At 50.1% G+C, this 12,556-nt stretch overlaps 1 protein-coding gene across 1 annotated transcript in view; it reads right to left on the reverse strand.

Annotated features, from left to right (window-relative positions):
• Nucleotides 1–4,477: 4,477 nt before the first annotated feature.
• The window catches only part of SLC26A9 (solute carrier family 26 member 9), a 31,481-nt gene continuing 23,402 nt past the window's right edge, over nt 4,478–12,556 (reverse strand). The window contains exons 18-20 of the mRNA XM_029069514.2: nt 8,532–8,677; nt 6,908–6,982; nt 4,478–5,127 (exon numbers count right to left, since the gene is read on the reverse strand). Of these exons, the coding sequence (XP_028925347.1) occupies nt 5,080–5,127; nt 6,908–6,982; nt 8,532–8,677 (269 nt within the window). The 3' untranslated portion in view covers nt 4,478–5,079. The remainder of the gene's footprint in view (nt 5,128–6,907; nt 6,983–8,531; nt 8,678–12,556) is intronic.

Raw genomic sequence — 12,556 nt, forward strand, 5'->3', positions numbered from 1 at the left:
AAGCTCTTTAAGATCACCAATCATGTCTACTTAATCTATTGTACTTTCCCAAGTGTGTTATATAGAGCTCTGCACACAGTAAGCGCTCAGTAAATACAATTGATTGATTGATTGATGAATTGATTGATTACCTCCACCTAGCAACTGCTGCACTAAAAGTAGTGGTTAGTATTGTTGGGGAGGAAAGTGTGTATGCAGGTTTGCTTTGGGGGATAACAAGTGTGTATGAATGGGAATAGGCTGGACATTACCAGCCCATAAATGCCCTAATCTGACCCTGGCCTTCAGGTCTGCTTGGAAGCTCCTTAGGAGAATGCAGTTGTCGGGTCAGAAACCCATGTTTGTATGTGCTGGCCCCACTGTATTACTCAAAACCAGATTATTATATCAAAATTTACTTTTTGCCGATTCCTTTTTGGTTTAAGTGAAAAGAGAGCAAGACCAATTTGCTGGGTGGCAGCCTTTTTTTGAACTCTGGGTTGAACTCTTTTGGGAAATGGAGTATATTTCAACGATCTGTGGTTCCTGGAACAGAAAACTGCTGCCAGAAGCTGAGTGGCTTTGAGTCCAATTCCACTTCTCTAGGCTTTCGTTTTCCCAAGAGCTGCTCACCTGTGCTGGAGAGCAGCGGTATGGGAGAGAGTCGAGGGCAGAGACTGAACTTTGCAACATGGAAGGAGGCAATGGAAAACACTTTCATATTTTTACCGAGAAAATTGTATGGATATACTACAGAACGATCGCAGAAACCAGAATGATAGAAGTGGGTCATTCTGGGAGAGCTGTGTCCATGGCTTAACTATGGGTTGGAGACGACTTGACAGCATTAAACAAGTTTTACGAGATGTTTTTACGAGATGTTCTTCCCCTTGACTCTATTTATTGCCATTGTTCTCGTCCGCCCGTCTCCCCCGATTAGACCTTAAGCCCGTCAAACGGCAGGGACTGTCTCTATCTGTTGCCGACTTGTTCATTCCAAGCGCTTAGTACAGTGCTCTGCACATAGTAAGCGCTCAATAAATACTATTGAATGAATGAATGAAAGTTCCTTGGGGGGTGTAATGAGGATAATGAGATAATAGCTCAGAAAGAGCGTAGGACTCTTTGGAAAGAAACTCAGGAAGGGGGGGAAGAGGACAAGTGCTTATATGGTGCTCAAGTGCTTAGCAGAGTGCTCTGCACAAAGTAAATGCTTAATAAATACCACTAGCTATTCCACTGATGAAGGATGTAGATGATGTAGGAGCTTGCCGTGGGCAGGAAATGTGTCTGTTGTTATATTGTACACTCCCAAGTGCTTAGTACAGTGCCTTGCACACAGTAAGCGCTCAGTAAGTACAACCGAATCAATGAATGAATGTATATGACGAACTGGGGCTCCGCCTAAGCGAGGAAAAGCAAAGAAGATGCTATGTAAAATTACTCTCCATCAAGTCTTGACTACTGCCTCTTAGTGGAAAAAGTCCTGGATTGGGAGTCAGGATACTTGGGTTCTAGTCCTGCCACTTGCCCGCTGTGTGATCTTGGACAAGTCACAACTTCTCTGCACCTCAGTATCCTCATCTGAAGAATAATAATTATAATTATGGTATTTTTATGATATTTGATAAGCCCTTACTTCGTGTTAAAACTGTTCCAAGAGCTGGGGTAGGTGCAAGTTAATTAGGTCGGAGAAAGTCCCTGGCCTGCATGGGGCTCACGGTCTAACTTGGAGGGAGAACAGGTTTCTCCATTTTACAGTTGAGGAAACTGAGGCACAGAGAGGTTTAGTGACTTGCCCGAGGTCACCCAGTAAGCCATCAGCAGTGCTGGGATTAAAACCCCAGTCTTCAGACTCCCAGGCCTGTGCTCTTTTCACTAGGCCAAGCTCCATCCCTTGGCTTGGATTGTACGCATCTCCCAGACCTTTCGACCGACACTCCACCAAGCTGGGACTGGCGCTTCACCAGAAGAAAGGCAGCTCTTACTGAGAAAGGTCGGGTTTGCTTTCTGAGCTCTCACCTTCCATGACTTCCAAAGCAACAAGTCCAACTCAGGAACACATTTAAAACCATTTATTAGCAAAAAAAAAAAAAAAAGAACAAGGTATTAAATTAAATAAATTACACATACATGTCAAGACCCACAGTTATCCCCGCCAATGATCTGGAGTGTCATCTCAGAGCACAGGGACATTCGGGGCATTGAAATTCTGGATTATTTTTCTGTCTCCCTCGGGCTTTCAGTCAGCATTAAATCACATTCTCGTCTTGCAGTTTCAGCGGAGGCTCCGGCACTGTCTCTGTCCTGCCCTCGGACCCTGCTGATTTCCATCCCCGTTCCCTAGTATTTGCAGAGCGCCTTCATGGGTGCAGTAGTGGTTCCGCGGGTGCTGGGGTGGAGCCCCCGAGAGCCCCCCACGGGGACCCCGTTGGTAAATATCCACGGGGGTGCAGTCCTGCCCCTCCTTCATTCCCCCACACCCAGCTCCGGAGGCTAAGTTAGTGCTCACCCAATTACAGGTACAGAATGGATTTGGTTCAACACTGGAGAGAAGAACAGCCCCATCGGCCCTGGAGCACCCCGGGAAATGCATTTGATTCTCAGGTTGATCTGGGGGTTCGATTTGCTCCAGGGGACTCCCGAGGTGATCCTCGAGTTCCCGGACCAGTTTAGACCTTGGGGTCTCTGTGAGAGTAGACCCCAAATTTGCCTCCCGAAAGTCCTCCAGATGAGGGCTCGTTGTGGGCAGGAAACATGTAGGCTCATTCCATTGTCTTGTACTCTCCCCAGCGCTTAGTACAGTGCTCTGCACACAGTAAGTGTTCAATAAAGACCACTGATTGATAGGTTGACGAGGGTGGCTTGAGGCGGGAGCCCTCCCCAGTCTCTCTCTGGTCTGTGCCCCAACCCCAAATCTGGCCAGGAAACGACCGGCCAAGTCCCTGGAGAAATAAGCTTTTAGTAGAGTGTGCTGCACACAGTAAGTGCTCAGTAAATACGACTGAATGAAAGGGGTCGTGGCACTCAGCTTTGGAGGATTGGATTGCCCAACCCTAACTCCACAGGCCTTGGTCGGCTGCCCAAAGGCAGGGGGAAAGGGCATTTCGTTGCAAGTGGAATTTGTTCCCCTGAATTTGTCGTTGGCCTTTCTCTGGCGGCTTCCGTGCAACAAGCAAATGAGGCAGACAGACAGACACACACGCATGCAGAGCGATGCAGAGCTAATGGGGCACAGCTCCTACTTCAAGGTAGCCCCCCTAGTCTGAAACAGTGATGAGGGCCCCCTGGAGTTGAGGCGCCGGGGCTGGAGATTTGGGGAGAGCTAGAGAGTACTGCGTATTTGGAGTTGAGTAATAGCATGCAGAAGTTTGCAAACAAAAACGCAGAGAGGCGGCAATTATCTGAGACAACTGCACAGGCACATTTTAGCAATAGGGCAGCAGCTCTGCAGTCGCACATAAACACACGCACGCATTAACACTCCCACCCACGCTCACACTTACACAATCACGCCTAAGTAGGATGAGGTCTGATCAGACTGGCGGAACAGAGTGAGTGAAGCGTGAAAAGGCCGATTCCTCCCCGTGGAGAGAATACCTCTGGAAACCCCATGCAGCTCCCCAGGGGATGGAGGAAGCCTGGTGGACGGTGGATGTCCGGGCTCGTGCCGGTTTTGCCTGAAGTGGCATCGACACCTTCCAATCTATCGGTCTATGAGGTTGCGGGGAGTTTGGCGATCTCCTAGAAGCCTGGCATCAACTCTCAGAGCCTGGAATCCACTGGTCTTCTGGAGAGGGAGGGCTAGTTGGGGCAGTCTCCCCCGGGGGGATGGGGCAGCCACCAGATGAAACCAATCACCGGGACACGCTTTTTAGATCGTGGACTGTAAGCTTCTCTCGACTGTAAGCTCCTTGTGGGCAGGGAACACGTCTACCAACTCTGTGACATTTTATGCCCCCGAGCCCCTAGTACAGTGCTCTGCATCCGGTAGATGCTCAATAAATACGACTGATCGATCGATTGATTAAGGGACGTGGGGGAGACTGGGGTCAGTCTGAGGGTAGGGAGGGGACAGTCAGCGGGATGGCTTAGTGATAGAGCTTGGACCTGAGAGTCAGAAGGACCCAGGATCTAATCCCGACTCTGCCACCTGTCTGCTCTGTGACCTTGGGCAAGTCGCACAACTTCTCTGGACCTCAGTAACCTCATCTGTAAAATGGGGATTAAGAGCGTGAGCCCCGTGAGGGACGGGGACGGTGTCCTACCTGATTAACGTGTATCCACCCCAGAGCTTAGAGCGGTGCTTGGCACATAGTAAGTGCTAATTGAGATAGGGGAGTGGCCCGTGGACCAAGTCTCCAAGGACCACCAGGTCCTCAGCTCTGTTCTCAGTGCTGGGAGGGGGATTGGCAAAGCCCTAAACCCAATCCGGTGCTCGGGTGAAAAAGCCCCCATCATCACGCTTCAGTCCCCGGCAAGGCACGTGTGTCATTCCTATCTATAATTACTTTTACTGTCCGTCTTCCCAGATAGATGTTCAGCTCCTTGAGAGCCACAGTCATGATCACTACTTCAATTATGCTCCCCTCAAGTGCTTAAACCAGTGCTCTGCACCCCGCAGGTGCTGAATAAATACGATCGCTACCCAGCCATCAAGACCGGCATGTTGAGGATCGCTTTGTGCCAGTGTTTCGCTGGCTCAGATCTAAAGTTCTGGAAAGCCGGGGGTCTTCCCGGTGGCCTGAAGGAGCAAGGGGCTTCTACAGAGCCAGTGGGATGGGGACCGGTGGGAGGGGGTTTCTCCAAGCCTTGGGTTGAAGGCTAAGGGATTCAATGCCAGGACCCCTAACCTTCAAAAACCTGTTGGGCCTAGGCAGAGTAGAGGGAGTGGGAGGGAGGAGGAAGAGGAGCGGGGAGGAGGAGCAAAAGGAGCATCAGGATGTCGGAAGGCTGGAGGACTGTCTTCCATCGGCTTGGGCCCTGCTCAGGATCTGGAGGTCTGCAGTTGTCCGTCCAGCTTGGGTGTTGGAAGTGCCTCGGGAAGGATCCAGGAGGAGATGGGGGTGGCGAGGGGCAGGGACCGCTCCCTCTCACTCCCTACAGGGCCGTCAGCGTTTCTGAGCGAAACATGCTTCCAAACATCTCCTGGAGGGCAGGCAGGAGACAGCAAGGTTAGACGTCTGGAAAGTCTATGGCTTACATATTTATATAACCTTCATTTATATTAATGTCCGTCTCTCCCTCTAGGCTGTCGGCTCAATGTGGGCGGGGATTATGTCTACCGACTCTGCTGTATTGTACTCTCCCAAGCGCTTGGTGCAGTGTTCTGCACACAGTAAGTGTTCAATAAATACTACTGATTGATTACTTTCCAAAGACCTTTCACGTCAGTCATCTCAGGTTTTTAAAATTTTCTTATGGGATTTGCTAAGGGCTTGCTGTGTGACAGGAACTGCACTAATTGCCGGCGTAAATACAAGCTGATCAGGTTGGACACAGTCCCTATCCCACGTGGGGCTCTCAGACTTAATCCCCATTTTACAGATGAGTAGGTAATTGAAGCACAGTGAAGTTTAGTGACAGTAGACAAGTGGTGGACCTGAGATGTTCAGCCCAGCAGCAGTTCTGGGAATTGGAGGTGGACTGGGATGATTTTCCTTATTCTACCCACGTGGAAACAGAGACTCAGAGAGGCTGGGGGATTTTCCCCAGGCTCATACAGCAGGTGGGGGACCGGGGAGAGCCGGGATCCGACTCTCAGATCTCCAGACTCCCACCGCCGACTCTGTTTCCACCAGATCACAGAACCCTTCCATTGTTAGGATGAGACCACTGACCATCCAAATGGGGGTGGGGGATGTTGAGTTGTCATGGTGAGTATGGATCTGGGAGTCAGAAGGACCTGGGTTCTAATCCCAACTCCACCGCTTCTCTGTGCCTCAGTGACCTCATCTGTAAAATGGGGATTAAGACTGTGACCCCTCCATGTGGGACAGGGAGGACTGTGTCCAACTTAATTCACTTGTATCCACCTCAGGGCTTAGCACTGGCCTTGAACAAAGTAAGCGCTTAACAAATACTCACGATTTTTTAATTATTACTATAAAGAGAAGGAAGCCCAAAAGGAGAAACCCCAGTGGCTTCATGAGTAGACTCATGCCCTGCGAGTCAGGTGAGCTTCTTCAAGCTTTCTCTCCTTGGGTCTCATTTTCCCCTTCTCTAAAAAGGGGAAAATAATCGCAATTTCTCCTGTCCTTTGGGGAATAAGATTGATGGGCTGCAAAAGCTTAGTGGAGAGAGCACAGGCCTGGGAGTCAGAAGGACCTGGGTTCTAATCCCGGCTCTGACACATGTCTGCTGTGTGGCCTTGGGTGAGTCACTTAACTTCTCTGGGCCTCAGTTACCTCATCTGTAAAATGGGTATTAAGAGTATGAGCTCCATGTGAGACAGGGACTGTGTCCAACCAGATTAACTTTTATCTACCCCAGTGCTTAAGCACTTAAGAATACTATTATTGTTATTATTATTATAAAATGTGCATTGATCCTGGCTGTATGTCCCAGGACTTCCCTCTCCACAGCATCCCTAACTCCTACCGTTCTCCTTTGGGCTCGGAGAGCACATCAACGTTCTTCCGAGAAAAGCTCTGAGAGTATGTCTCCCAGGCCCTAGACTCCCCAGGAAACTGAAGACAAAAGGGAACAGGAAGGAGACAGCAGAAGGTAGTAAATTTCTTTAGAGTCCTTGGCCTAGTCTTCATCAGGCCTTCAAGGCTGATTTCTCTTCGGCCTTGTGTGTGTGTGTGTGGACTTGTGCTTATTTTCATGGTTGGATGAACGTGCTCTGTCTGCGGGAGCTATACCAGGCTGCTAACAGTCTTGTCTGATGGGAACCCAGTTCCAGAAAAATTCCCACAACTCTCACCCGCTCTAAGTCCCGGAAGTCCGAACCGCTGTCCTCCGATGACTCGAACATTGAGAGCTCTGAATCCACAGGGGCCTGGGAGGAAGGAACCCAAGATGGGATGAGTCAGTAGGTCCTGGGATGGGTTCCCAAACCTTGGGTTTGCCTCTTGGTTAGAAGACCCCCTTCTCCCACAGTAATTCCCATTGGCTGGCCTGAAGAGATTGCTAGAACTTCACATCTAAATCTTGCACCTTTCCCCAGAGCAGTCTCTGTGCTGGTAACCCCACCTAATATACAGAGTGACCTCCTGGCTATTCAACAGCCGTTTATCCCGACCATGGGGCAGATCGTAGGTGTGATGGTTGGGATTCTGGGGAAGCTTTTACAACGGGAAAGTTTACCTTAAAACAAACTTGGGCCCCAGAAAGTCAAGTGAGGGAAATTCCACAGATGGGTGAGATCTACTGAAGATGACCAAACCTTTCTCTCCCGTCCCCCAGACTGAAGGGTGGAAGCCATAAGTCCGGTTTGTTTTACCGGGCAGTTCTTCAGTTCCACCACGGATGGCTTCACCTTCACTAATCTCTTGAAGCAAAAAGGTAAATAGTTGCTCTGAAGCCTGATAAGCTCTTTCTTAGCACCCAAGGAGGGAAGGCAGGGTTCAAGCACAAATACAGCCTAGAGAGCAAGGGCTGGGTGGACTGGCGAAGACCAGAACCGAGGGAGAGGCCTGACCCTTGATAAGGAACGGTCCTCACTCGGCTACAGCCAGGCATGGTGGCCTGGGATTTGGGTATGGGCTGGTGTCACTCCGATTTTTTTTGTGAAAAAGGATCTGCATCAGTATGCCCTGACTCCACAGTGAATCATGGCCGTGGATTTCCCGTTCACCTCTTCCCCTTTCTACCACCCCGTTATGAAAGGCCAAGCCTGGCGGCGACCTCGGGTGGGGGTGGGGGCAGGGTACTCCTCGGGGAACTTCCACACCCAGCAGGAACTTTCTGACGGAAAGGTTTGGGTCAGTGACACAGTGTGACCTGGCAGAAAATCACCCCTGGTTGGCCTGATGTGCTCTTGTGGTATTCCTATTTATTTTGTTAATGAGGTGTCCATCCCCTTGATTCTATTTATCGTGATTACGTTGTCTTGTTTCTGTCCGTCCGTCTCCCCCGATTAGACTGTGAGCCCGTCATTGGGCAGGGATGGTCTCTATCTGGTGCCCAATTGTATATTCCAAGCGCTTAGTACAGTGCTCTGCACATAGTAAGCGCTCAATAAATGCTACCGAATTGTACTCTCTCAAGCACTTCAGTACAGTGCTCTCCACACAGTAAGCACCCAGTAAATACCACTGAACGATTCTGGTACAAAGACACCGAACATCCATTTTGTTTCTTCCCGGGTTCCCGACCCCATCCCCTTCCCTTTCCTTCCCAATGTTCCCCCAGTTCCTGCTGACCTAGGATGGGCCCTGCCGGGTTGGGATATGCTGCGGTGTAAACCTTCTCCAAAACCCTCCTATAGACTCCTCTCCCCTCAAAAGGACTGCCCTCCCTCCGGGAAAATGGAGGCAGAAGGGCTGGGAGCGGGAGGTGGGGCTGGTGATGGCCGGCAGTAACCCCGAATGGCCTTTGGATCTTACCGCTCCGAAATTCCTCCCTGGGACGGCTGTTCTGGCATTGGCCTGGGCACAGAGGACGGCGTCGTGCACGGTGGGGAACAGGTGAGTCTGCTCCAGGCCTCCGTCTTCAAAGACGCCCCCGTTGTTGATGTCGTCGTACACCTGAGCTGCAATGGATGAAACACTGTGGATCTAGACACCTCGGGGGAATTAGACACCTCGGTGTCATCTTTGACCCGGCTCTCTCGTTCACCCCACACATCCGATCCGATCCGTCACCAAAACCTGCCGGTCTCACCTTTATAATATCGCCAAGATCCGCCCTTCCCTCTCCACCCAAACGGCTACCTTACTGCTACGGGCTCTCGTCATATCCCGGCTGGACTACCGTGTCAACCTGTTCTCTGATCTCCCTTCCTCCTCTCTCTCCCCGCTCCGGTTTTATTCTTCACTCCGCTGCCCGGCTCATCTTCCCGCAGAAACGCTCTGGGCATGTCACCGCCCTTCTTAAAATCCTCCAGTGGTTGCCTATCAACCTCCGCACAAAACAAAAACTTCTCACTCTGGGCTTCGAGGCTCTCCATCCCCTTGCCCCTCCTACCTCTCCTCCCTTCTCTCTTTCCACCGCCCACCCCGCACGCTCCGCTCCTCCGCCGCCCGCCTCCTCACCGTTCCCCATTAATAATAATGTTGGTATTTGTTACGCGCTTACTATGTGCCGAGCACTGTTCTAAGCGCTGGGGTAGACATAGGGGAATCAGGTTGTCCCACGTGGGGCTCACAGTCTTAATCCCCGTTTTACAGATGAGGGAACTGAGGCACAGAGAAGTTAAGTGACTTGCCCACAGTCACACAGCTGACAAGTGGCAGAGCTGGGATTGGAACTCATGAACCCTGACTCCAAAGCCCGCGCTCTTTCCACTGAGCCACGCTGCTCTCATTCTCGCCTATCCCGCCGTCGACCCCCGGGCCACGTCCTCCCGCGGTCCTGGAATATCCTCCCTCCTCACCTCCGCCAAACTGATTCTCTTCCCCTCTTCAAAACCCTACTTAAAGCTCACCTCCTCCAAGAGGCCTTCCCAGACTGAGCTCCCCTTTTCCCTCTGCTCCCCCTCTACCCCCACTTCACCTCTCCACAGCTAAACCCTCTTCTCCCCACTTTCCCTCTGCTCCTCCCGCTCCCCTCCCCTCAGCACCGTACTCGTCCGCTCAACTGTATATATCTTCATTACCCTATTCATTTTGTTCATGAGATGTACGTCACCTTGATTCTATTTATCTGCTATTGTTTTAATGAGATGTTCTTCCCCTCGATTCTATTTATCGCTATTGTTTTTGTCTGTCTGCCCCGATTAGACCGTCAGCCCGTCCAAGGGCAGGGACCGTCTCTATCTGTTACCGATTTGTCCATTCCAAGCGCTTAGTACAGAGCTCTGCACACAGTAAGCGCTCAATCAATACTATTGAACGAATAAATGAATTAATACCTGTCTTTCCCTCCAGACTGTAACCTCATCTGGGGCAGGGAACATGCCTACCAAATCAATTGATTAATTCATTCATTCAATCGTATTTATTGAGCACTTACCGTGTGGTAGAGCACTGAGCTCTGGGGAGGGAGGGGATAGGAAGAAGAGACCCATCCCCGAGATTGGGTTTACCCACCCAAGAGTTGGCCATTATGGTACTGGGATCGGGCAGCAGAGGGCAGTGGGAGGCCTGGGGAAAACTTTAGTCAGAAGGCCGGAAAAGAGGGAGAGGATCAACTCCAGAGAGTCCCCGCTTCAGAGTGGTGAAAGATTTGTGGTAGATTTACACTTCAGCTTTAAAGACCCCATTCACCGAAGCCCGTAGATCCGGCAGGGGGCTCAGATGTACATTTTACATAATAAGGGAAGCAGCAGATAGAACAAACTTAGCAAAAAAGTGAGACGCCGTATAGCTTAAATGCCCTCTAGACTGTAAGCTCGTTGCGGACAGGGAATGTGTCCACTTCTTGTTCTGTTGTGCTCTCCCCAACACTTAGCACAGTGAGAATGAGAAGCAGCGTGGCTCAGTGGAAAGAGGCCGGGCTTGGGAGTCAGAGGTCATGGGTTCGAATCGCGGCTCTGCCACTTGTCAGCTGTGTGACTGTGGGCGAGTCACTTAACTTCTCTGTGCCTCAGTCACCTCATCTGTAAAATGGGGATTAACTGTGAGCCTCACGTGGGACGACCCGATGACCCTGTATCTCCCCCAGCGCTTAGAACAGTGCTCTGCACACAGTAAGCGCTTAACAAATACCCACATTATTATTACAGTGCTCTGCACAAAGTGAACCCTCAATAAATACAACTGACTGACTAGAGCGGGCCTGGGAGTCAGAAGGACCTGGGTTCTAATTCGGGCTCCACCACATGTCTGCTGAGTGACTGATCTGGGACGAGTCACTTCACTTCTCTGTGCCTCAGTTACGTCATCTGTAAAATGGGGATTAAGACTGTGAGCCCCACGTGGGGTAGGGACTGTTTCCAACATGATAATAATAATAATAATTATGGTGTTTGTTAAGCACTTACTATGTGCCAGGCACTGGAGCGGATACAAGTAAATCAGGATGGACACAGTCCCCGTCCCAAGTGGGGCTGGCAGTCTCAATCCCCATTTTACAGATGAGGTAACTGAGGCACAGAGAAGTGAAATGACTTGCCCTAGGTCACACAGCAGACGAGCGGTAAAGTCAGAATTAGAACCCATGACCTTCTGGCTCCCAAGCCCATCCCTAACTACTATGCCATGCTGCTTCTCACTATGCGACGCTGCTTCTGATTAGATTGTATCTACCTGATATAACCTGATTAGCTTATATCTACCTCAGCATTTAGTGCAGTGTCTGGCACGTAGTAAGTGCTTAACTAATACCATAAAAAGCAAAAGCTGAAATAACTTCTTAAAGGAAACCACGTATAGCATTTAGCGAGGGAGAAAGGGACAGAGGGAGAAAGACATCTGCAAGTCCCTTCTCATTTTTTCCCCCGTTCCTTTTTATTTGTCCCAATCTGCCATGATGTCCGTCTGCCCGTCTAGACTGAAAGCTCACTGTAGGCAGGGAATGTGTCTACTATATTGCTATATGGTATTATCGCAAGTGCCTAGTTCAGTGCTCTGCACACAGTTAAGCGCTCAATAAATATGATTGACTTGACTGCCAGACCTCAGCGCTCCTCGTCATGAATGCCCAGCTCCTCCAGGATGCCTTCAGTCGATTCATATACAAAAATGTCTTTTATATATGAATGAGAAACCACTGGCGGTGAAGTTCACTTACTGAGCGTGTGGCTCAATGCAGAAACCACCACCAGTTAAGACTAGGCCACATAGGGCACACGAAAAGGCTACCGCTTGTTGTGTTGCTGCGTTTAGCGTTGGCAGAGCCTGGTGCTCTTTCTCTTTTGCCTCCTTGCCTCTCTTTTCTATCCAAAGTTTCTGTTCAAAGAGAGCCAGTCCCAGCATGGCCTAGTGGAAAGAGCACAGGCCTGAGAGTCGGAGAAACTGGGTTCTAATCCTGGCTCCACCACTTGACTGCTGTGTGACGTTGCCATTCACTTAACTTCTCTGGGCCTCGGTTACCTCATCTGTAAAATGAGGATTAAGACTGTGAGCCCCATAGGGGACAAGGACCGTGTCCAACCTGATTATCTTGAATCTACCCTAGTGCTTAGTACAGTGCCTGGCACATAGTAAGTGCTTAACAAATACTATTAAAAAAGCAAAAAAAGTCAACTCAGTAGTCTTTGTAGCACTTGGGCATTTTCTTCCTCTCCTCAGCGCTTAAAAACAAGTGCATTTTCATGTGTATAGTCAATTATCTGTATATTCAATTTGGGTCCTATTCACTATTTATTCAGCTATATTATCCTTACATACAGTGGAAAGAGCCCGGGCTTGGGAGTCAGAGGTCATGGGTTCGAATCCCGGCTCTGCTGCTTGTCAGCTGTGTGACTGTGGGCGAGTCACTTCACTTCTCTGTGCCTCAGTGACCTCATCTGTAAAATGGGGATTAACTG

This window comes from Ornithorhynchus anatinus, chromosome 7 (genome assembly GCF_004115215.2).
Source record: "Ornithorhynchus anatinus isolate Pmale09 chromosome 7, mOrnAna1.pri.v4, whole genome shotgun sequence".
Lineage (NCBI taxonomy): Eukaryota > Metazoa > Chordata > Mammalia > Monotremata > Ornithorhynchidae > Ornithorhynchus > Ornithorhynchus anatinus.